At 41.4% G+C, this 23351-nt stretch overlaps 2 protein-coding genes across 2 annotated transcripts in view; one reads left to right on the forward strand and one right to left on the reverse strand.

Moving 5' to 3' along the window:
* Nucleotides 1–23351, reverse strand: part of LOC311288215 (neural-cadherin) — a gene marked incomplete at its 5' end in the record, with an annotated part of 267805 nt that overhangs the window by 2223 nt on the left and 242231 nt on the right. The window contains 3 exons of the mRNA XM_084405506.1: nucleotides 906–1060; nucleotides 9076–9320; nucleotides 11008–11188. Of these exons, the coding sequence (XP_084261632.1) occupies nucleotides 906–1060; nucleotides 9076–9320; nucleotides 11008–11188 (581 nt within the window). The remainder of the gene's footprint in view (nucleotides 1–905; nucleotides 1061–9075; nucleotides 9321–11007; nucleotides 11189–23351) is intronic.
* LOC311288214 (uncharacterized protein) lies at nucleotides 16826–18633 on the forward strand. Its single transcript, XM_084405505.1, has 2 exons — nucleotides 16826–17448; nucleotides 17829–18633. The coding sequence occupies exons 1-2, from the start codon at nucleotides 17297–17299 to the stop codon at nucleotides 17989–17991; spliced, it is 315 nt and encodes a 104-aa protein (XP_084261631.1). The 5' UTR covers nucleotides 16826–17296; the 3' UTR covers nucleotides 17992–18633.

Here is a 23351-nt window from a genome sequence, read left to right on the forward strand (position 1 = left end):
TAATGTGCCATTACGTTCAGGAACTGGTGTAATAACAACCTCTATCACAAAAACTGCTACGACTAATAAGACAGAGCTCACTGACAAAATAAGCAGCTTGACTTATACATCACATAATTTAATATCCCCCAAACTGTTAATGGCATTAATCCGGATTCAAGCTGCTAACACCGCGTTCAGATTAACACCTTTGTGCACGTCTTCCTGCACCTGAGAGGAGGAATCCTGACAGATGCAGTGAAGAGCACACACTCAGTCAACACAACAAAACGTGACACTGGTCCCCTTTTCCTATTGAACATCAACATTAATCCCATTTCACCGAGGATGATTCTCCTCGTTATTAAGCGGTGCAGCTCTCGGGGGAGGAAGAAAAAATCCTTCTTGAGGAAAAAATAGACGAAGAGAAGAGGAGCGATAGAGACAGAGAGGGAGGTGTGGGTGACACGGGTGTGGGTGTAATTGATTACACGATGAGGGAGATGTGCGAAGCTTCATCAGATGGAGAGGATCAGAGCACCATGATGCATCTGATAATCATGTAACAGGATTTTACACACGCAGATATGAGAAAGAAAGATCCTGCAACACATCTACACCCACATACTTCAGCAGGCAATTACCTCTAGTGTTTCTCATAATAAAAAGCCACATATTGTACAAAATAAGTTGTCACACTTTCCCTCTGCACTCAATGAAGCCACTTGTCATCAGCATCAGAGTGCATTTTTTAAATGTTAGAGGTTGTCATAGAGACAAACTGACAAGTGTGCCTCTCTGCCACAGGGCGTCATGACAACCTGCACAAGTTGTCATAGTAACTTTGAGGGCTCAGTTGTCCTCATTTGTCAGATTCTCTGACCTGTGATCTGAAATCAATTTTAAAACAGAAGTCAGGCGCTCACCTGATCCTCCTCCCCGCCGCCCTCCTCGTCGTAGTTGAGCACGTTCTCTCGGATGTCCTCCCAGCCGTCATGGTGCGCAGACACGTGATATACTCCCTCCTTCAGCCCCTTATAGCTCCGCCAGCGCGTGTACAGGAAAATCCCCAACAGCAGCACTGCGGAGGCACAGGAAGTGGTTGAGAATTACCTTGAGTGCTGATCAAGGATCACTTTAACCTATTACAATTTACAGGAACACTGGACCTGTTCCCCGATCCGTGTGAACTACTTTCAAATGAGCTGGCCTGTGAAAACACATTGCCTGGAGCTTCCCTCAGGCGGTGCTTCCCTGGCACTAAGGTGGCTTGATGTCAACGTGATGACTTCGCAGAGATGGCCTGGATTTGCCACAGACACATTATTCCAGGGAGCGCTGTGGCTCGTGTCAAGTATAGCTCGCTGAATCAATCCTGTTTGGCACCACTCTGACCTTTAGAGTATATTATCTTGCTATCGAATGCCCAGTACACTTCAATCTGCCAACACTCCATTCTCTCTCTCTATTCGATTCAGGAATATTCTCTATTTACCTTCTTTAGTGCGTTTATCTCTATCGCTCTCTCAATCTTCAGACCTTTTGAGATTTTCTCGTTCCCTTCCTTCTTTTGCTTCCACTTTATTTCCTCTGCAGGGATAATATGCGTTTTTAAGGTCGACCCCATAAATAATTCCAGGTTTACATGTTCATGTCAAAGATGTCAGAACCTGACAAGTGGTGAAGGGACCATAAAAAGGCAGAGAAAAGCACTTTGTGCTAGAAGGTGTCATGGCCCGTGTTCAAGCTTGACAGCTGCTTTTGGATTAATCTAAAGGATTTGAGCACTTAAATGAAAGCCTCACTATACATTAAAATATCTGCTCTTTTAAAATATTCGTCATGCCTTGTCACCACCAAAGAAAGGAAGATGTTTGAAGAGAAAATACATTTTTAGTTTAATTCTGTCCTTGAATCAGTAATCAAAAGCACCCTTTCTAAAACTATTTGGTGAAATGTCTCATTTGCAAACAGAAAAGAAGCCTTGGTGAAGGAAGACCATTTCTGTTCTGACATATGGCATGTGTTGCTGCATAGTTCTGGTGTGTTTTGTCAAGCTTTGTAGAAGATGATGACAAGATGTGCAGAAAGCCATACGGAGTGTGTCTATCCAACTGAGATCATCTGCGAAAAAGAAATGTCTTCAGACAACTGTGACATACTGTATGTGTGATATACAGAACGTGTGTAAAAACATGAAAAAATAAGTGACAAAAAAAAAAAAATGCTACACAGAGATTTTTCACACTTGCAAGTTTAAAGGGCACCTATTATGCAAAATTCACTTTTACATGGTGTTTGAACATAAATGTGTGTTGGCAGTGTGTGTACACAACCACCCTATAATGATAAAAATCCACCAAGTGTTTTGTTTTTTTTAAATCCCCATAAATCATAAGCACTGTCTCAGAACGAGCTGTTCTCAGATTCGGGGCATTGTGACGTCACTTTGCACAGGCCCCTCCCACGACTGTTGATTGACACTGCAGTTTGAGCATAGACCCGCCCTGAGTGAGCTGGACACAGTCCGCCATTGTTTCCACGCTGGAGCAGCTGTAGACAAGAATGTCTCCTAAGCGATTGAGGTGTTTTGTTGTTGGATGTAAGAATGAACATATCAGTCTTCATTTACTCTCGTTGTTACTCGAGGATGGATCAGTACTGTTTGTGATCCAGCTTACAGTCTCCGGAGCAACAGGCCTAACGTTACTGATCACGGCAAAAATGAAAGTGCACTTTATGACAGCTCATCCAGTCGTGGATATACAGTTTACCAGTTGATTAAGCACCCACTGAAAAGGTGTGTATATATTTGTTTACTGTTAGTTCTAACGAGTGTTTTGTGTATTTCGCTGTGTATGTTCCATGATAATGAAAGGGAGAGAGAGCGAGAGTTTATGGATAAGACTTTAATGCGCACTTATATACTGTGTTTATTCGGCTCTTACAGTGATTTTCTGGAGTAAAACTAAGGCTTCATCTTTTGTGTGAGGTACAATAAACTTAATTGAACTCATCAGTATATTTTGGTCATCATTCGGACGGGGTCTGCTACAGCAGGCTTGTATTAATAGTGGATAAAAGCAGATGACAAATAACCGTAATTAAACTAAACTATTCCTGTTCTATCTCCATACAGCATATATTCTCTGGCTCTGTGGGCATTACTGTGCGACTCCGAGTCGAAATGAACACCACTGCTGAGAGTTTCTGTTTTGATATTATCAGATGAGACTGTCCTGGCTCTTAGCGCGAGCTCGTGAGGCTCCGCCCCCTGGGCCGGCAGCAGCAGTTAATTTGCATTTAAAGGGATACACACTAAAACGGCGCGTTTTTCTGAGCCCCAAAAAATTACAATTGAAACATGCTGTAAAAAATGATCTGTTGGGTATTTTGAGCTAAAACTTAACATACACATTTTGGGGACATCAGAGACTTATTTTACATCTTGTGAAAAGGGGCATAATGGGTGCCCTTTAAGAGTCTTACAAGACCATTATTAAACTGCCTGCCTGCCCAGGAATGTCCACTGTAAAATGCTGAAATTATATAATTTAATCCCTTATTCATTGCCAAAGGTGACTCATTTAATTGCCATTTCAGTCTTAAAATGGTTGTCTTCATTACTATGCCTAAAAAATGACCTAAATGCCACTGTGCTCCCTCTCAGTCTATTCCTGTCTCTCCAACAGTGTAACTTTTCACAGTGATTTTTAAATGCATCTTGTGTGGTTGATATTGAGTGAAAAACTTCTTCATCTGATTCCAGACAAGCCTTCTGTCTCTTGGCTGCCTGCTTCATCGATCACATGACCCTCCAATCTGACCCCTCAGACCCCTCTCAGGACACCCAAGACCAGCCCGGCATCCTAATCTCCAAAGCGAAGATGATAAACACTGCTCTGTAGAAGGGCATTCAGACATTTCACTTCTGTTTCTGCTATGGAATTAAAACAAAGCTCAAAGTAAGACCTTTAACCAGTGGAGAATAGTCTTCTTTTACAAGCTCTTCAGAGATAGCAAAGAGTGGATGAGCTGTTCAAACATCTATCAAGGTTTCTGATAAACACTGGAACAAAACATGTTAATGATGATTTCTCATGGTCATTAAATGTATTGTGTTTCTTAAGGAAAACACAATAAATCAATGCCTGGGCAACACATTTGGTTTTATTAAATGAAACACATTGTTCATCCATTTAATGCATGTGATTATTAATTTTAGCATTGATGCTCTCTAAAAGAAGCCCTGGATTTATTTTTCAATACAAGAAAACACAAAGAATGAGAAAGCAGAGAAGGAGAGAGGAAGAGAAGAAAAGCTAAATCAGTAGGCACTAAAAATTTGTTATAGTAACATAGTAACTACACGTCAGTCAACTTACTCTTATTAGAGTATTAGTAGACTGTATGCTTAATATCTACTAACGCTTTGATGGTCACCAAAGTCCCTTATAAAGTCTTTGTGGTCCTCCAACAGACATACTGACTAAGTTACATAGTAACTTTGCAACTACTGTACATCAACTCATTCCACTAACCTGAACCCCAACAGTCTACTAATACTCTAATGAGAGTTAGTTGACATGTAGTTGCAAAGTTACTTATAGTAAGTAGAATGTCTAAAGTTGACCATTAAAATTAAGTGTAACCGTAATTTGTAATAAAGATTGCACCGACATATTTACAACCCATTTTGTCAAAGTGGCGCTGATTATTATGTTCCGTCATGCTCTATTTTTATATGTCAGTAAAAACAGAAAAAGAGTGTGTACTAAGAGTGTAACGCTTAGTATTTTAATGTGACATGGTCTTTCTATCTGATCACACCTGAGACACATTAGTATGAAGTAGAAAATGCTAAACTAAAGAATATCCAGATCCGTATCCAAAAACAAAACACGTTATACTAAAACCTCACCTTCACACTCACAATTCAGGCCCATATGTCAGTAACCAATCTCAAGAAAAAAAGCAGACACTCTCCACCTTCAAATGCTTCAAATCAGTATGACCATATGGCACTGACATTTACCACTATCCTCACATGGAATAATCTACACACACATATAAAGATAATAATAAAGGTTACATACTATCGCACACTGTTTCATTTTATTTCCCACTTTCATCCATCACGCACGCACACGCACACGCACACGCACACACACACGCACACACAGCACTCAGTTTTGCAGCTCACCACTGCTTGGCTTCAAATGCCCTGGAGCCTCAACAGAAGATCAAATAATAAAAAAATCCAGCATGTTTGCACTGACATGACTGTTGACCCATGGTGTAGCCAAACCCAGACCCACATACACACACAGTCACCACACTGGTAGCAAAACCTGAACCTAACTGTCCCCCATGAAAACAACCAATAAACACCAATTAATTATATATTAATGAACATGCTTTGTGTCACCGTAGAAGTAAAGACAGAAAATACAGTATCATTAGCTCAACATAAAAACAAAAGAAGCTGAGGAGAAGTTGTGATGTATAGGTGTAAAACAAATGTAAATGTGTTTTCTCCATTATCTCACTGTTGTTCATCTGCATCTTAAACTGTTCATTTTCCAAAGTTCTGTTTCATTTAATTTAAAAGTCAGAATGCCATAAATCTCTGCACAACGCATCAATTCAAAAGGTGAATTAATTAGTCTATGTTTTTAGTTAGACTTAAATATACTGGACTGTAATTTCAAATATAAAATGTAAAACACAACGCAAGAGTAATTTTATGGTTCTGATATAATGTGGGTTAATAAATTGCACTCAGTATTTAAGACATGACACTTCACATAGATTAAACCGTGACAGTTGGATTCAAGTGGCTAATTGAACAAATGGCTTGCATTATGACTTTTCTTCAAACTGTGGCTAAAATACTAATGAGACATTTTCCCTCCAATGTAAATGTAGTCTCACATAAAGTCCATGCTCTAACATGCCAGATCTGTGCTTTTAAACACCCAAATTGACAAGTGCAATGTAAATTATAGACACTTTATCACAGAACATTCTGTCATGAAATGGCTAATGATTGGGAAAATGAATGTGTGATAACACATGTGGAAGGACAGTCTAGTCACATTTAGTTGAATGAAAAAAATACAGAAGTCCTGAGATCCAAATGTAGGTGTAAAAATGACTTATGGGGCATATATATATATATATATATATTTATCTCAGAGCAGATATCACCAAAAAGATGATGCATGGAAAATGAAGATGGAGATACTGACACTTTACTGAGAGTCTCTCAACTGAAATAAACTTTTTCACAAAGACATTAAAAAAGGATCCCATGAGAGCCACAAAGAGTGAGAGATTGTCAAAGAGCACTATAAACCATAATCATTCAAGTCCATCTTTTGATGTTATGATGGGTGGTTATTCCCGCAGGTGAGCATCTACACTGAGTGAATGTCAAATCTGCATATCAGCTTTGCTGTAGAAAGACACTTGACAATCCAGGTGTAATAGAGGACAAATGATGCCTCTCCACACTGGTGAATCACAAGTACAAATAGCAATTTGTTTAAAAAAAAAAATATATATATATATATATATATATATACACACTCACCTAAAGGATTATTAGGAACACCATACTAATACTGTGTTTGACCCCCTTTCGCCTTCAGAACTGCCTTTATTCTACGTGGCATTGATTCAACAAGGTGCTGAAAGCATTCTTTAGAAATGTTGGCCCATATTGATAGGATAGCATCTTGCAGTTGATGGAGATTTGTGGGATGCACATCCAGGGCACAAAGCTCCCGTTCCACCACATCCCAAAGATGCTCTATTGGGTTGAGATCTGGTGACTGTGGGGGCCATTTTAGTACAGTGAACTCATTGTCATGTTCAAGAAACCAATTTGAAATGATTCGAGCTTTGTGACATGGTGCATTATCCTGCTGGAAGTAGCCATCAGAGGATGGGTACATGGTGGTCATAAAGGGATGGACATGGTCAGAAACAATGCTCAGGTAGACCGTGGCATTTAAACGATGCCCAATTGGCAATAAGGGGCCTAAAGTGTGCCAAGAAAACATCCCCCACACCATTACACCACCACCACCAGCCTGCACAGTGGTAACAAGGCATGATGGATTCATGTTCTCATTCTGTTTACGCCAAATTCTGACTCTACCATCTGAATGTCTCAACAGAAATCGAGACTCATCAGACCAGGTAACATTTTTCCAGTCTTCAACTGTCCAATTTTGGTGAGCTCGTGCAAATTGTAGCCTCTTTTTCCTATTTGTAGTGGAGATGAGTGGTACCCGGTGGGGTCTTCTGCTGTTGTAGCCCATCCGCCTCAAGGTTGTGCGTGTTGTGGCTTCACAAATGCTTTGCTGCATACCTCGGTTGTAACGAGTGGTTATTTCAGTCAAAGTTGCTCTTCTATCAGCTTGAATCAGTCGGCCCATTCTCCTCTGACCTCTAGCATCAACAAGGCATTTTCGCCCACAGGACTGCCACATACTGGATGTTTTTCCCTTTTCACACCATTCTTTGTAAACCCTAGAAATGGTTGTGCGTGAAAATCCCAGTAACTGAGCAGATTGTGAAATACTCAGACCGGCCCGTCTGGCAGCAACAACCATGCCACGCTCAAAATTGCTTAAATCACCTTTCTTTCCCATTCTGACATTCAGTTTGGAGTTCAGGAGATTGTCTTGACCAGGACCACACCCCTAAATGCATTGAAGCAACTGCCATGGGATTGGTTGATTAGATAATTGCATTAATGAGAAATTGAACAGGTGTTCCTAATAATCCTTTAGGTGAGTGTATACTGTATATAAAATATATTATTATGGTTCTATAAAAAAAGAGCATGATGTATACTCTAAAAATGAATGACTTTTTCAGTCTTCTGAGGTAATTGTGTACTTGGTCTCTCAAAAGTAGCATTCAGAAGAACAATTCAAAATCTCTCTCCTCCTGTTCAGAGCCATCTCACCACATTATTATCTGTTCCTGGGGTTTAACGGATGGACCTTTTCCCTCTTTGCTGTAGTGATATGTTAGTCTGCAGGGGGGCTGTTTTCAGCAGGGAAGAGCGAGTCCTGTCTGGTTAGGTGGAGGCGTAGTGTAGCACGGTGCGCTAAACCTATTAAGCGCCTTACAAGAAGAAAAAAATATCTTCTTAACGCTACGCCGAAGCCTTTCATATGGCAGAGAGCACTCAAACCACATTTATCGCCGCTTGTCTCTATTTGGAATCGTTCCAAACCGACAGAATGGAATGCAGAAAAACAATGAAGAAGAAAAAACACAGAGGAAGGAGGGGATACAAAAAAACGTACTGGCTACTTAAATTCAGTTGAGGACGGTCAGGACCATTGAAATTCTGCCCAAAACCCTAATGCATTGATCTCAATTTCCAGCCCGGCTTAGGTAAACAGCACAGTTTGTGCCTACAAATCAAGGAATTAACACTTTAAAAAGCAACTGGAGCTGAGAATGAGTAAGGTCATGTCAAATCTATAATGGAATGAAACTGCGAGAGGAGGAAAAAGATTGTTTAGTTCCCTTTGGCCTCGAGCATATCAATGCAGGCAGATGAGGACGGAGGAACGAAGGGAGTTAATATGAGTTTCAGCAGTCATGATCATTGATTATGTAGACTGTGTTCTTTACCGCTGTCAGACAATGCAAGAAAAAACGATACACATGGGAACACGAAACCGTGGCATATATAAGAAATATATACATGTATGCCAAACTCTTAACAGCTACAACATGGGCAAGGCAAGAATATTGAAATGCCAACCACCAACATAAGTTTTAAAAATACATGAGGTTCAGCAGAGGAGGAAGAGCACAGTTAATATTTATGTGACAAACACCAGGCTGATACATTAATTTTAGGCTCCTACTGAAACTAATATTTCGCAGTAAACCAACAACTGGCGTGTTGACTGTGAGAGACATGATTAAAATTGTAAATGTAGCAACACCACTTAAGCACTTGTATTATGATAATAATTAATATTATTACCCATATTGCCGGCTGTAACGACATGAGGGTGAGTGAATGATGAGATTTTAAGAGTACATGCTGAAGATAGGTACCTAGCAGGGCCATAAAGCAGATGCATATGGCGAAAAGGGAGCTGAAACTGAGACCCACGTCGTCTCGGTAGATGGCCAGCGTCACCTCGCAGTGCCGGCCACGGTAGCCCTCTGGACAGTGGCATGTGAATTTGGAGGGCGACTGTGCCACACACGTGCCCCTGTGACATGGGCGGCTGGCACAGAGCGTGTACACGCAGAATTTGCCAGTGGAGTTTGCCTTGACCATGTGACCTGGGGGACACCTGCGATTGGAGGAGACAAAAAGGGTTGATACATTAATCAAATGGTAATATATTAACGTGTATGTAAAAAAAGGACTGACGGGTTCAGTGTTTTAATGCTAAAATATAAACTACGTCCAATAGATTCAGTAAATAATTCATGACAGTTAATTCAAAAATGAACATTTTTGAGTAAATAATGGTATCCTGTACTGTCTACACCTTTTTCCATTAAGTCGCTCAGGTTTGCAACAACAAGAGAGTAAATGATGACAGAATTTTACATAATAGGTTAACTGTCACTTTAATTAAAGTGTACATCTCTTCAATACTTAAAAACATATTTAGAAACCATTTTAAACTATTTTGTTTGGCGCTAGTGAATGTGAATGTGAAACCGCTCACAGTGAGCTGGTACGTTTAAAACCCTGTGTGAATAAAACAAGCCTGGGATCACATGTTGCATTTTTCTTTGTCCAGGAAATCAGTGTAGAACCGATGGATCGCTGAAAGAATGTGTGATAAAAAAATCTTAACATACTCTAAAAATCTCAATGTTACAGATCAGATAAGATAAGAACAAGAACAGGAAAACCTGTCAGCAAGTCAGAGGCAAAAAACAACATGCAATCAAAGACACAATCAACTACACAGCAGCTGCACAGATCTTACAGCAAGAGAGGACAGTGGACATGTACCCGCCTTCGACTGAGGTATGTTTACACATAACCCCAGGGCCAAAGTGCATACGGCCAAGTCCCCCTACTATGTGTGTTTGTGTGTCCTACATTGAGCAGATTAGAGAGGATTTTTATTAAAACTAACCAGTTTCCAAAACATGCAATCTGTTTACAATGTCTTCATCAATTTTATTTTAATTCAGGGTTATTATAGTTAAGTAAAACTAAAACTAAAACAATAAAATAGTTTTTTCCCAAATATAATTTCAGCTAGTTGCCAAAGAAACGTCTAATTTTCATTGTTTTTATCTGTATTTAACTATACTGAATGAACTAAATCTAAATCAAACATGACTTAAAATGATATTGACTTTTTTTTTTAAACGACAAAAACACAACAAAATGATTAAAGCTTTAACTACCATTAAAATATAAAATTAAAAACTAATTCAAAATATGAATGAAAACAATAATACTATTTCAATGATAGTAAAAATAACAGTTTTTTCTTATTCATTTTACTCATTTCCAAATGTCTTTAGATTTTATTGTTTGACCCTTGTACCAGTTGACTTTTAGTTTTAAACTATGAATCCATCATAAAAAATATGAATATTACATACAGGTTAAAACTATGCTAAACAGAGTAATGCAAAGAAATCACTTCAATATTTATCGTGTGAAAATGTATTCAATTTCCCTGTTCCTCAGTTTTGGCATAATTTCTACACAGTAAAAAATGATATGATCAATATGACAACATATGGTTTTACATTGCTTTAACTCATAAGAAGTTAAGCAATTTTATACTTTTGTAATAAGTTATACAAGATTCACTTTTCAACTTTTCACAGATTCAACTTTTCATTTTTCAAGTCAGTTTAATGTAATTTAAGTTTATATGAGTTAAACATCCAAGTTAATTGTACTTAAAAAATTAAGGCAGCAATTTTTTTTTTTTTTTACAGTGTACTATGACTAACAATTTTCCCCAATAGGAGGATACCCCTTTATAAGTATCTGTTTACCTGCATTCATGGATTCTCCACAGGTCCACACAGGTAAAGGGGGGGCTGCATTGGTTTTTCCGGCAGGAGTCGGAGGAACAACCCAGAGACACACCCTGAGAGCTGCCCACAGACACTCCCTCTCTGGCCTGACCGTCCAGAGGAATAAACCGCCCATTGAGCCTCAGGTCCCGCATACAGCCTGTGCCAATGAGGAAAAACAAAACAAAGTGTAAATCCTCCTCTTACACCTACATAACATACACTTGCTTCTTCAAAACAAGCACACATAGACAAACTGAGCTCAACATGATACACTCATATTCGGAGCTTTTAAGAAAAGTGCTTTTAGAGTCCATTTAATAAACGCACAAAGTGTGTGCCTGAGGCTAGCCATCACGGCTGTATGTGTGCTGTGCGCATGGGACTATTCCATCCCTCTTCTCTTTCATGTCACATATCATTGTCTCCCTTCCCTACCGCTGTCTGTTTCATGCTAGCTGTGCGTCTCCTCTACACTGAAGGTGCATTTGAGGCTATTATGAATTAATCCTTCCTATTAATGTTTCATGAGTCAATACAACAGTGTGCAATCATGACAGATAGAGGAACAGCAGTATGAATTAGCTGATAAAGCTGTACAGATTCGTCTGTGTGATGTACACATGTGCTGGCTAAGTTCTTTCTCTTACTGAAGTTAAATTGGATTAGCGGCAAAATGGCAGTCTACTTTACAGCACTCTGATGTAACTCAGTGATTGGATTTCTGGCCATGGGATGCAGTATTTTTGTTAGCTCAAAATGTCATTCTACAGTGTTTATTGGAGTTGTCCACAGCTCTCCATGTACTTTGACATATTGACTCCATTTCATTTTTTGTGACCAATTCATCTATTGCGACCAACTCTGGGCAGACAAGATAGGAATGGGAATGAACAATGTATTTGGTGCTGCCTTTTTGTCAGCAATGTGTTCCTTTAAGCTCATATTATGTTGGGTTTAATTTAGCACGTGTTAATGTTATCAAACAGGCTATTGTTACCAGGATTTGATTTTAAACTAAAAAACATTGGTCTCAACAAGCAGTTTCCTCCTCCCTTTAATGAAACACTTGAGTTTGTTTGTCATTATGACAGGTCTGGAGGCCATTTTGCATCTGTTTTTGTACTGTAGTGAAGAAAACAAATGAGTGATTCATTATTTGAATATATTGACAGTATTGATGTTTTTATCATATATGATAAATTTAAATAAGCAATTTTAATCTTCCTCACTGCCCCCGGAGACTTCTAAAATACCTTCAAGGGCATATGATGAAGTGCCTCTGGTAGGGAATTGCTGATCTAGAATATATAATAACTTTAGTAGAATCAATTTCTTAGTTAAATGCTGCTTTTGCAGAAAAAAAATAATTATTCCTGACAGATTTATTAACAACAATTGTTACAGAACAAAAGACAATCCACTTGAACTTTTACCAAACTAGCCTAATTATAGTAAATGCACTATTGTACACTACTATTCAAAAGATTGGGGTCTGTAAGAGTTTTAAGTCTGTTCTGCAGTTATTTTATAAGTAAGAACTGTAATATTATTGCAATTTAAAATAGGCTGTTAAATATATAGTAAACTTTAATTTATTCCTGTGGTCAAAGCTGAATTTTCAGCATCATTACTCCAGTCTTCAGTGTCACATGATCCTTCAGAAATCATTCTAAGATGATGATGTAATGCTCAAGAAACATTTCTTATTATTATCAATGTTGAAAACGGTTTAATATTTTTGTGGAAACCATGAATTATGCAGAATTATTTGAAGAACAAAGTTGAAAAAACAGTATACATGAAATAGATTTTTTTTTAACAATGTAAAACCCTTGACTGTCACTTTTGATCAATTTAATGCATCGATCCTTGCTGAATAAGAAGATTAATTTCATTTAAAAATCTTCCTGATGTCAACATTTTGAACCGTTGCGTAAACTTTTAGTTATTGTGAAATTGTAGATGTTCTCTGTCATCTAATAAGCATTGTTCAGGGCTTTCCCAAACGCACTGTAACCCTGTGAGCAAACTCAGTGAACCACCAGCAGCGAACACTCTCAGTGATTGATTGGTTTCAGAAGACTTGGATAAATAGTTCTATCCCTACACAATTATTTGCTAACATTCGCTTATTTTTTCACCAAGAAGCTTATTTTACGCACTGAATTTCATGCTAAATTCATAAAATTACTGGTAAAAAAACACATTTGGATTAATATTTTTATGTGATACATTTTTATCCTTTTCGAAAATATTGATACTTCAGGATCGATCTGCCCACCCATAATGAACATGGCGGACTGTGTACAGCTAACTTAAGTGAGGAGCTTAGCTAATGGGGCCAATTCCATTGCTAGCCGTTGGCTGTGCTTATACCTATATGACATCACAACTGGATGCATTCCTGAGCGGCTCATTTTGAGACACTGTTTCTGATTTATGGGGAAAATAACAAACAGAGTGGATGGATTTTTACCATAATAGGGTGGTTGTGTACACACGACATAGCAGACACATAATTATGTTCAAAAACAATATAAAAGTGAATTTTGCATAATAGGTCCCCTTTAAACAAATACTAGATGTTAGCTAACTGCATGATTTATCTTATCTTAGAACTGGACATTACTTTGACACAGTCACCTCTGATAACAGATCACTCTTAATTGTAATGTAGAAACTAGGGCTGTCACGATGTTCGATTTTTCACACCACGGTTATTGTGGCCAAAAGAATTCACGATATCGATATATCGCGATATCTATAGAATCTATGGGGGGGGGGGGGGGGGGGGGGGGTACTCAATCTATGGCAAATTTTTGTGAAGGAAGACAAGCATGTGAAGTTTATCTGGTTTCAAACTGAAGCCAAACACTGTCTGAAGGTTTCCTGAAGAAGTGAAAAGCTCTTAAACCTGTTGTTGCACTGGCGCCAATAAAGTCATGCAGATAGCAGATTTGAATAAAAAAATCAAGTGCAAATACAAATACAAAAATAAGATGAGTAAAGAAAACGGGGTTCTTAATTTTAATAATCACCCTTTATTAAATATATGAACACAGAAACCCCCTGTTAACAGTTAATGTCACGTTTCCCATTCCATGGTGACTAGTAAAATAATAGCCGCGTCACGTCTATGACAACTCGAGGTATTGCACACCGGACACGCACTTTCTCAGTTTATGGCCAGCAATATCATTATGTTTAAGGACATTATGGAATTGAGATAATGTCTGTACTATGTTATGATTATACTGTACAATTAAATACAATAGTTGCTGAGTCTGTGATCTGAACACTTTTTTCTGCGCTCTGTGTCGCGGCAGGATTTTGAACAAGGTCCTGAGCCGTTGCTGGGCGCCGCGGACAGACGCCGAATAGAACCGCGCTGTGCTTCTCGTCCGGTGTGTGTACACTCATACAGAATGTGTTCGAATTTTAAAGACGTGGCGCTGCGCTTCTCGTCCGGTGTGCGACCACCTCTAAGATGCTGTTTTCTTTGAAGCCGAAGAACTCTGTTGTTAATACTGGCGAGCTCAGCTTACTTTTTTCGGGTGTGGACAGAGTGTTTCACTCTAGCTGCGCGGGCGCGGACGAGCGCTGCGTCTAGAAAACGCCAATATCGCCAATACCGGTATATTGTATTGCTCTAAATTAACACGATGTCGATATTTCATGCTTTGAATATCACGATTATCGTCAATACCGGTATATTGCGACACCCCTAGTAGAAACATGCATTTTCTGTAAAAATGGTATAATGACTGTGAAGAAGTGACCTTCCTCACCGCTGCAAGCGGCAGCACTGGCACATATCACACACACACACATACACGCAACAACCACACACACTTTTCTCACCTGTTGATGCCGCTATTGGAGAAGCGGGTGCACACGCGATCCCGATAGCACTTAGTCATTCATCCACATTCCACACATTCCTTCTGTTATTTCTTCCGGACCTTTCATGCATTTTCATTATTTGTTTTATGTAATTAAATTGTCTGTTATATGTTGGTGTAAAACGATTACTGGGAGCTGCGCCGGCAAACTCGAGCTCAGGTAGGGCGAGCGGTTATGACGTCATTGGACTATGCCGCGCTGGCGCAGTGGACCGGAACCGGGTGAAACCATGTAGTGTCTAAATGTGGGGTACCCAAGTTTTAGGATAAAAGACAAATCGCAATATAAGGTATGGTGGTCTTGTTGATTATGTTATTATGTTTATTGAAATAATTTGGTATAAAGTTTGTTTGGTATAAGGTAGAGTTATTTGACAATTTAAATGTGGAAGATATTGTCACCTTATGGCAAGTACCTGTTAATGGTAGTCCCAGAGAAAAGGGGCGGAGTCTGGCCTTTAAAAGCAGGAGCCAGACTCCAGAACAGGACTTGTTTTACCAAGTCGAGCAACGGACTACTGCAGAGTCGTGAGCTATTGTTATTTTGTATATTGTGGATACGTGGGAGTTTGGGTATATATCCCACAAGTTTAATCTCTTTGTTTTATTTTGTTGTTTTGTTACTTTGTTTTACGGGACGGTACACTTTTTTTTTTATATACATATATATATATATATATTCACTGGATTATGTGACTTTGGCACTTGTAAATAAATCCATCATACACTGAAGTGTGCTACAGGTTGAGCCATCATTTTTATTTTCACTTTTCCGGACTGTAACACGTCCGCAGTAGACTCGAGGTGACCTAGTTAGACCTGCCAAGGGTCTACTGCATCACATTTGGTGGCAGCGGTGGGATGGCTACCCGTAGAAGAGTGCCGAAAGGAAGAAGGCCTGGTTTGCGCTCCTAAGGAAAGGCCACGGTTAAAGAAGATGTGGCCTGGGACACACTGGAGATGTCATCGGAGGATGAATCTCAGGAGGGGTCAGTGGAGTTCCCAAGAACACTAAGCGAGCCGGGTCCGTCTCGGTCCAGTGAAGGTATTCCATCAGCGTCCAGTGGGGGGATGGTGAGCCTCATGAAAGAGTTTCTTGGCGCACAACGGCTAAGGGAGGAGAGGTATCTGTTGGAGCTCCGTGGGTTAAAGGAATCCATTCTGCAGACAGTACGGCCTGCACCACTGACTCCGAGTGACACCAGGAGCATGAGGATGGAACTCCCAACACCAGCGCCAAGGAGGGTATCGGCGGATGCATCGATACGACCTAACATCTCACCCAGAGCGTCTACTCAGCGGAGCCCGCCGATACGCCGAGCAGAGACACCGGTGCCGGTCCTACAGGCGGGGGATGACATTGAGAGCTATTTGAGGCGATTCGAGCGACTGGCCCGAACCTGGCAGTGGCCAAGAGAGGAGTGGAGCTGTCGGTTGGTGCCATTACTGACGGGACAAGCTTTGGAGGCATACCTCGCTATGGATGAGGACCTCGCAGACGACTACGAACACCTGAAGGATGCGCTGCTGCAAAAGTTCAACATCTCAGCCGAGACCTACCGCCAGCGGTTCCGGGCAGCAACGGTACCAGAAGGTGAATCACCAACAGAGACCTACCACCGTCTGCGAAATCTCTTCCAGCGATGGGTGCGTCCTGATCTGCATTCCAAGGAGGAGATCGGAGAGCTCGTCATCTTGGAACAGCTGCTTCGAGTACTGCCTTACGACAGCCGTACCTGGGTTAAAGAACATGAGCCGGACTCAGGACTAGCAGCCGCGAAGTTAGCCCAGCAGTACACGAATGCACATCGCATGAGCCTGCGCTCGCAACCAGTTAAAGGTAAAGCACGTTATGCACACACTGATAAGCCTCAAGAGGCTCCACAGGAACATAAGACCTTAACCCCCTGAGGTCGGGTGACGCGCGGGCGCGTCAACTCGATGTTTACTAAATGTTTCTATTAATATCTCCGCGATTGTGCAGCACACATAAATGGTTCTGATTTTGCCGTAATCGATAGATTCTCAGCTTCAACGTCCTTATTCTCGCGAAATCGTACGTGACTCACACAGGGAGCAAGAGGGAAGACAAGATGACCGTTCAAAAAAAAAAAAAAAAAATTTGACCGTTCACCTTGCGTGATTGGTGGGCTAGCTTGCCTGTCTGCATTTTGTGTGAAACTAACCAATAGATGCGGTTGAAATCCCTAAGTACCCTCCCATCTCCTCACAGTGATGAAAATACAAAGCTGACACGGAGAGAGAAAGAGTAGAAAAGTCCGCGAAAGAAAAAGACCGCGAAAAAAACATGGCAAAAACATATATAAAGAAGAGGAAAAGTAAGAAGAAGACGATGAGAGATAATGGCGAAGACATTGGTATTGAAAGACGTACTTGCGGCGGTTTTGGAGAGCAGCGACGAGGATGAACGAGTTTCCGAGCCTGATGGATTTTCTTCTGATGTAACTTTAGATGATGAGGATTATGATCACAGAAGAGATCCAGTTGAAGACGGGTAAGCATATTTATTTTATAAAAACCTTGTTCGCATGGTGCACTTTGTGCTAGACTAACTGTGACCATCTTGGCTAAAATAAGCTGCGCTGTACTGCTTTGTGTATCTGAACTTTGACAAATTGACTGTGCCTTTAGCAAAGTGTTTACTTTATGTAAAAGTTATTTTCTTGTGTAAAACTGAGGTAACGTACACTTACAAATAGTAACGTTGTAGGCATGTAGGCTGTTTTTGGTGGTCTACTTTTGATAACTAATGTAATATTTCTTCACCTCAATTCACAATTTGAATAACATTATCTCTTGTAGTGATGAATCAATATGTTTTGGCCAAATTGATAATGCAAGTCCTAACTTATTTGTTTTTGTGTTTTTTTTCAGAGAGGATTCACAGCTACCAGGGCCCAGTGTAACACAGGCAGCCTCACCTGTGCCTGCCACCAGTCACCAGGTCACCACCAGCCCTTACACAGCAACCATCATCACCAACCCGGCCAGCCAAGAGGTCCCGTACCCCCCCAGCATCAACCAGCACTATTTCTAATATCTAATATATAGTTCAGCTTTGGTTTGAAAAAAAAAATGTTGAAAAGTTGACAAGAAAACATGAAATTTTTTACATTTTGTGAATATTGTTAGTAGTGAGCTTTTTTCACAAAGTAAACGTTTTGCTTGAAAGAAAGACCTGTTGTAATGCTACTTTTTCATTTGCACACATCCCATAAAGCTTGATATGTAGTAGGAAGTTATTTTAGTCCTATTTTATCTCAGTCCCTCTAACATTTGGTGAGGGTAGAGTCACAGACAAAACTTGTACTAAAAAAACGATTTTTCAAAATGTCACTTTAGACAATTATTATTCATTATCTACTATTTTATTCATATATTACACTACTTTTGTGACCCTAAGACTTTGGGGAACCCATATCAAGGGCCAAAATAATTCGTCCACATGAGTAATGTTATGTTTCCACAAGAGATTTGAAGAATTTCAAAAATCGGACTTATATTTTTCACCTTTTAGAGCCAAATTATCCCTCTCTCTCTCTTTACACAATGCTCTAGGACAAGTGGTGAGCTCATCAGAGAAAGAGCTGGGTTTTCTCTGCACATTTTGATATAAAACACATGGGATTATGTTATGTAATTGCCTTTAAAAGGTGAATTTAATAAGATATGTAAAATCGAAGAAAAAGTGAAAAAATGCCCTTAGACCTCAGAGGGTTAATACCACAGAAACTGATCTGCTTCTCATGTCAGCAGCCGGGACACAAAGCTGCTGTGTGCCCGGTGCGTAAAGCAAAGCTAACAGGCTTTTGCTATGCTCCTAGAGAAGAGGACACGGAAATTGACTCTGTTGGGGTGGGGCAATGTAACAACATGCTTTTGGACATTACAGTGAATGGACGTGCTTTAAAAGCAATGCTGGACACTGGTAGCTCACTTTCACTAATCAAGTCATGTCATGTTTCAAATGTTGACTATGCTAATACCACTGACATACAATGTGTTCATGGTGATGTAAAGCGGTATCCCAAAACAGAAGTGTTAGTGGGGGTACAAGAACAAATGTATCTCTTGAATGTAGCAGTGGTTGCTTCTTTGCCGGCAGACATGATTTTGGGGAGAGATCTCCCAATTTTGAGTGAATTGGTCAATGAAAAGGGAAACCAGGACATTGAGGTTGTGAATGTTATGGCACCTGTTGGTTCATTTCCTGTAATGACAAGGGCCCAGGCCAAAGCAGGTCTGCAGCCTCTGCCAGACTTGCATAGTAGTCTGCTGCAGGGTGGGACTAAAGGCCCGAGAAAGACACGTCGACAACGGCGATTGATGAAATACCTGGGTACTCCAGTCTCCAAATTCTCTACGGAGGGGCTGGAGGTTCATGGCTGGCAAGTCCCAGAAGACATTGCTGTCTTACAAAGGGAAGATGAAACATTAAAACCTTTGTTTGTTAAAGCGGAAGGGCAGGTGAAGTCTAAAGTGTCTGACGAAGAATATGTTATTCGTGATGGTGTATTGTATGTGCAATCTGCTGATGTTTTACGTGTGGTGGTACCTCTGGCTTGTCGACCCCTTGTTTTACATTTGGCACACACAATTCCATGGGCAGGGCATCTAGCACAACAGAAGACATACACTCGCATTAGTTCACACTTCTACTGGCCTACCATGTACACTGACGTTCAGACATACTGCACTACATGTTCCACATGTCAGAAGACCAGTGCTGTGCGTCAGCGGGGTAAGGCCCCATTACACCCGTTACCCATCATATCCACCCCTTTCCGCCGCATTGCCATGGATATTGTGGGACCACTAGAAAAGAGCAGTGCGGGACACAGATATATCTTGGTCATCTGCGACTATGCTACACGCTACCCAGAAGCTTTCCCACTCCGCACCATCACCACACCAAAGGTTGTCCATGCGCTCATACAGCTGTTTTCAAGGGTAGGGATCCCAGACGAGATCCTCACGGACCAGGGAACGAACTTCACTTCCCACCTGATGAGGCAAATGCATCGGCAACTGGGCATCACAGCGGTGAGAACCAGTCCATATCACCCACAGACGGATGGGCTAGTTGAACGGTTTAATCAGACGCTGAAGGGCATGCTGCGGAAGTTCGTCGCAGACACTGGCCGTGACTGGGACAAATGGCTCCCCTTCGTCCTCTTTGCATACAGAGAAGTACCGCAGGCTTCAACTGGGTTTTCACCCTTCGAACTCCTGTATGGCTGGCAAGTCCAAGGACCGCTGGACATCTTGAAAAAGTCCTGGACGAAGTCAACAGCAGATAATGAGGAGAGAAGCATTGTGAGGTTCATCCTGGAGATGAGGGACCGGCTAGAGACGTACAGAGAGCAAGCAAGGGAAAATCTTCAAGAAGCCCAGGTGGGGCAGAAACGGTGGTACGACCAACAGGCTAGATTGCGTCAGTTCCAACCGGGACAGAAAGTGCTGCTGTTATTACCCACCTCGGCGAACAAGTTACTCGCCAAGTGGCAAGGGCCATATACCATCGTGAGGAAGATGGGGCCAGTAACTTATGAGGTGCATCACCCTGACAAAAGAAGATCTCACCAGACGTACCATGTAAATCTGTTGAAAGAATGGAAAGAGGCACCCACGGAGGTACCTGAGACATCGCTGTTGATAAGGAAGCTGGAGGATGAGGAGGAAGATGAGCTCGCTACAGAGGTGAGACCTCAGAGACATCCTGCAACAGTGAAGCTGGAACATCTAGATGAATCCAAAAGGGTTGAGGTACAAGACCTCCTGGATCTCTTCCCCTTACTGTTCCGTCAGAGGCCTGGGCGGACAGAACGGGTACATCACACCATCCACCTGACAGATACAACTCCCTCTCGACAGCGACCCTATCGAATACCTGAAAAACTTACCAAGCCCTTGAAAGAGGAAATCGAGATGATGAAGCAGCTGGGAGTAATAGAAGCTTCTAACAGTGAATGGAGTAGCCCTCTCGTCATTGTCCCTAAAAAAGATGGATCCTTGCGTGTCTGTGTCGACTTCCGTAAGTTAAATGCCCAATCGAAGTTTGATGCCTACCCGATGCCGAGAATTGATGATCTGCTGGAGCGGATAGGACAGGCCCGGTACTTCACCACCCTGGACCTGTGTAAGGGATACTGGCAGGTGCCCCTTGATCCGAACTCCAAACAATACACTGCATTCAGGACACCGGTAGGACTATTTCAGTTTACAGTTCTACCCTTTGGGCTGCACGGAGCACCTGCTACCTTCCAGCGACTAATGGATCAAGTTCTCCAGGGCTGTGAAGAGTGGTCTGCGGCATACTTGGACGATGTAGTGATCTACAGCAACACTTGGGCAGACCACCTGGAACATCTACGGCAGACTCTGGGGAAGATCCAGGCAGCAGGCCTGTCATTGAATGTGGCGAAATGCGAGTGGATTAGGCAAGAAACCAGTTACCTGGGATACTATCTGGGCAATGGTGAACTGCGACCTCAGGTGTGCAAAGTGGAAGCGATTCAGCGCAGTCCCCTACCTAGGACAAAAAAGGAGGTGAGATCCTTCCTGGGCCTAGTGGGCTGGTATCGCAGATTCATCCCTGACTTTGCTACGATTGCTACACCACTGACAGATTTGTTGACCAAAACAGGGAAGAACCCTGTTGTATGGACTGGGGCCTGTGAGGAGGCATTCAACACCCTTAAAGAGAGGATGTGTTCCAGCCCAGTCCTACAAAGTCCAAACTTCAATCAACGGTTCCTGGTGCAAGTCGACGCTTCGGAGAAGGGAATTGGAGCGGTACTAGCCCAGGGGACTGCAGGAGAGGAAAAGCCAGTAGTGTTCCTGAGCAGGAAACTATTGCCCAGAGAAACCAGGTATTCCACAATTGAAAAAGAGTGTCTCGCGATCAAGTGGTCCCTGGAAGCTCTCCGATACTACCTCCTGGGGAGAGAATTTGATTTGGAGACGGACCATCGGGCGCTGACCTGGATCCACTCAATGCGGGATCACAATGCCCGAATCATGAGGTGGTACCTGTCTCTCCAACCATACACCTTTAAGATAAGACATTGCCCCGGGAGGAAGAACCTGGTGGCCGACTACCTGTCTAGGTTCCCTAGACAGTGTGCGGCTAGGAGAGGGGGGAAATAATGTGAAGAAGTGACCTTCCTCACCGCTGCAAGCGGCAGCACTGGCACATATCACACACACACACATACACGCAACAACCACACACACTTTTCTCACCTGTTGATGCCGCTATTGGAGAAGCGGGTGCACACGCGATCCCGATAGCACTTAGTCATTCATCCACATTCCACACATTCCTTCTGTTATTTCTTCCGGACCTTTCATGCATTTTCATTATTTGTTTTATGTAATTAAATTGTCTGTTATATGTTGGTGTAAAACGATTACTGGGAGCTGCGCCGGCAAACTCGAGCTCAGGTAGGGCGAGCGGTTATGACGTCATTGGACTATGCCGCGCTGGCGCAGTGGACCGGAACCGGGTGAAACCATGTAGTGTCTAAATGTGGGGTACCCAAGTTTTAGGATAAAAGACAAATCGCAATATAAGGTATGGTGGTCTTGTTGATTATGTTATTATGTTTATTGAAATAATTTGGTATAAAGTTTGTTTGGTATAAGGTAGAGTTATTTGACAATTTAAATGTGGAAGATATTGTCACCTTATGGCAAGTACCTGTTAATGGTAGTCCCAGAGAAAAGGGGCGGAGTCTGGCCTTTAAAAGCAGGAGCCAGACTCCAGAACAGGACTTGTTTTACCAAGTCGAGCAACGGACTACTGCAGAGTCGTGAGCTATTGTTATTTTGTATATTGTGGATACGTGGGAGTTTGGGTATATATCCCACAAGTTTAATCTCTTTGTTTTATTTTGTTGTTTTGTTACTTTGTTTTACGGGACGGTACACTTTTTTTTTTATATACATATATATATATTCACTGGATTATGTGACTTTGGCACTTGTAAATAAATCCATCATACACTGAAGTGTGCTACAGGTTGAGCCATCATTTTTATTTTCACTTTTCCGGACTGTAACACGTCCGCAGTAGACTCGAGGTGACCTAGTTAGACCTGCCAAGGGTCTACTGCATCACAAGATGTAAAATAAGTCTTTGATGTCCCAAGAGTGTGTATGTGAAGTTTTAGCTCAAAATAACCCACAGATATTTTTATATAGCATGTTAAAGTTGTCACTTTTTGAGGGTGACCAAAAACGCACAGTTTTTGTGTCTGTTCCTTTAAATGCAAATGAGCTGCTGCTCCCGGCACAGGGGGCGGAGCTACAACAACTTGTGTCCTTTTACCTCACACAGACATGCACTGGAAATTTCAAAAACTTTTTGCCTTTTTGAGTCAGAAAGATGGAGAG

Source organism: Rutilus rutilus (assembly GCF_951802725.1).
Source record: "Rutilus rutilus genome assembly, chromosome: 3".
Taxonomy (NCBI): Eukaryota; Metazoa; Chordata; class Actinopteri; order Cypriniformes; family Leuciscidae; genus Rutilus; species Rutilus rutilus.

Bases quoted from the DNA above. Each gene is read 5' to 3' on its own strand.
- LOC311288214 (XM_084405505.1), top strand. From the start codon at position 17,297: ATGGCGAAGACATTGGTATTGAAAGACGTACTTGCGGCGGTTTTGGAG. The intron at 17,449-17,828 runs GTAAGCATATTT...GTTTTTTTTCAG, and splicing joins AGAGATCCAGTTGAAGACGG to AGAGGATTCACAGCTACCAG.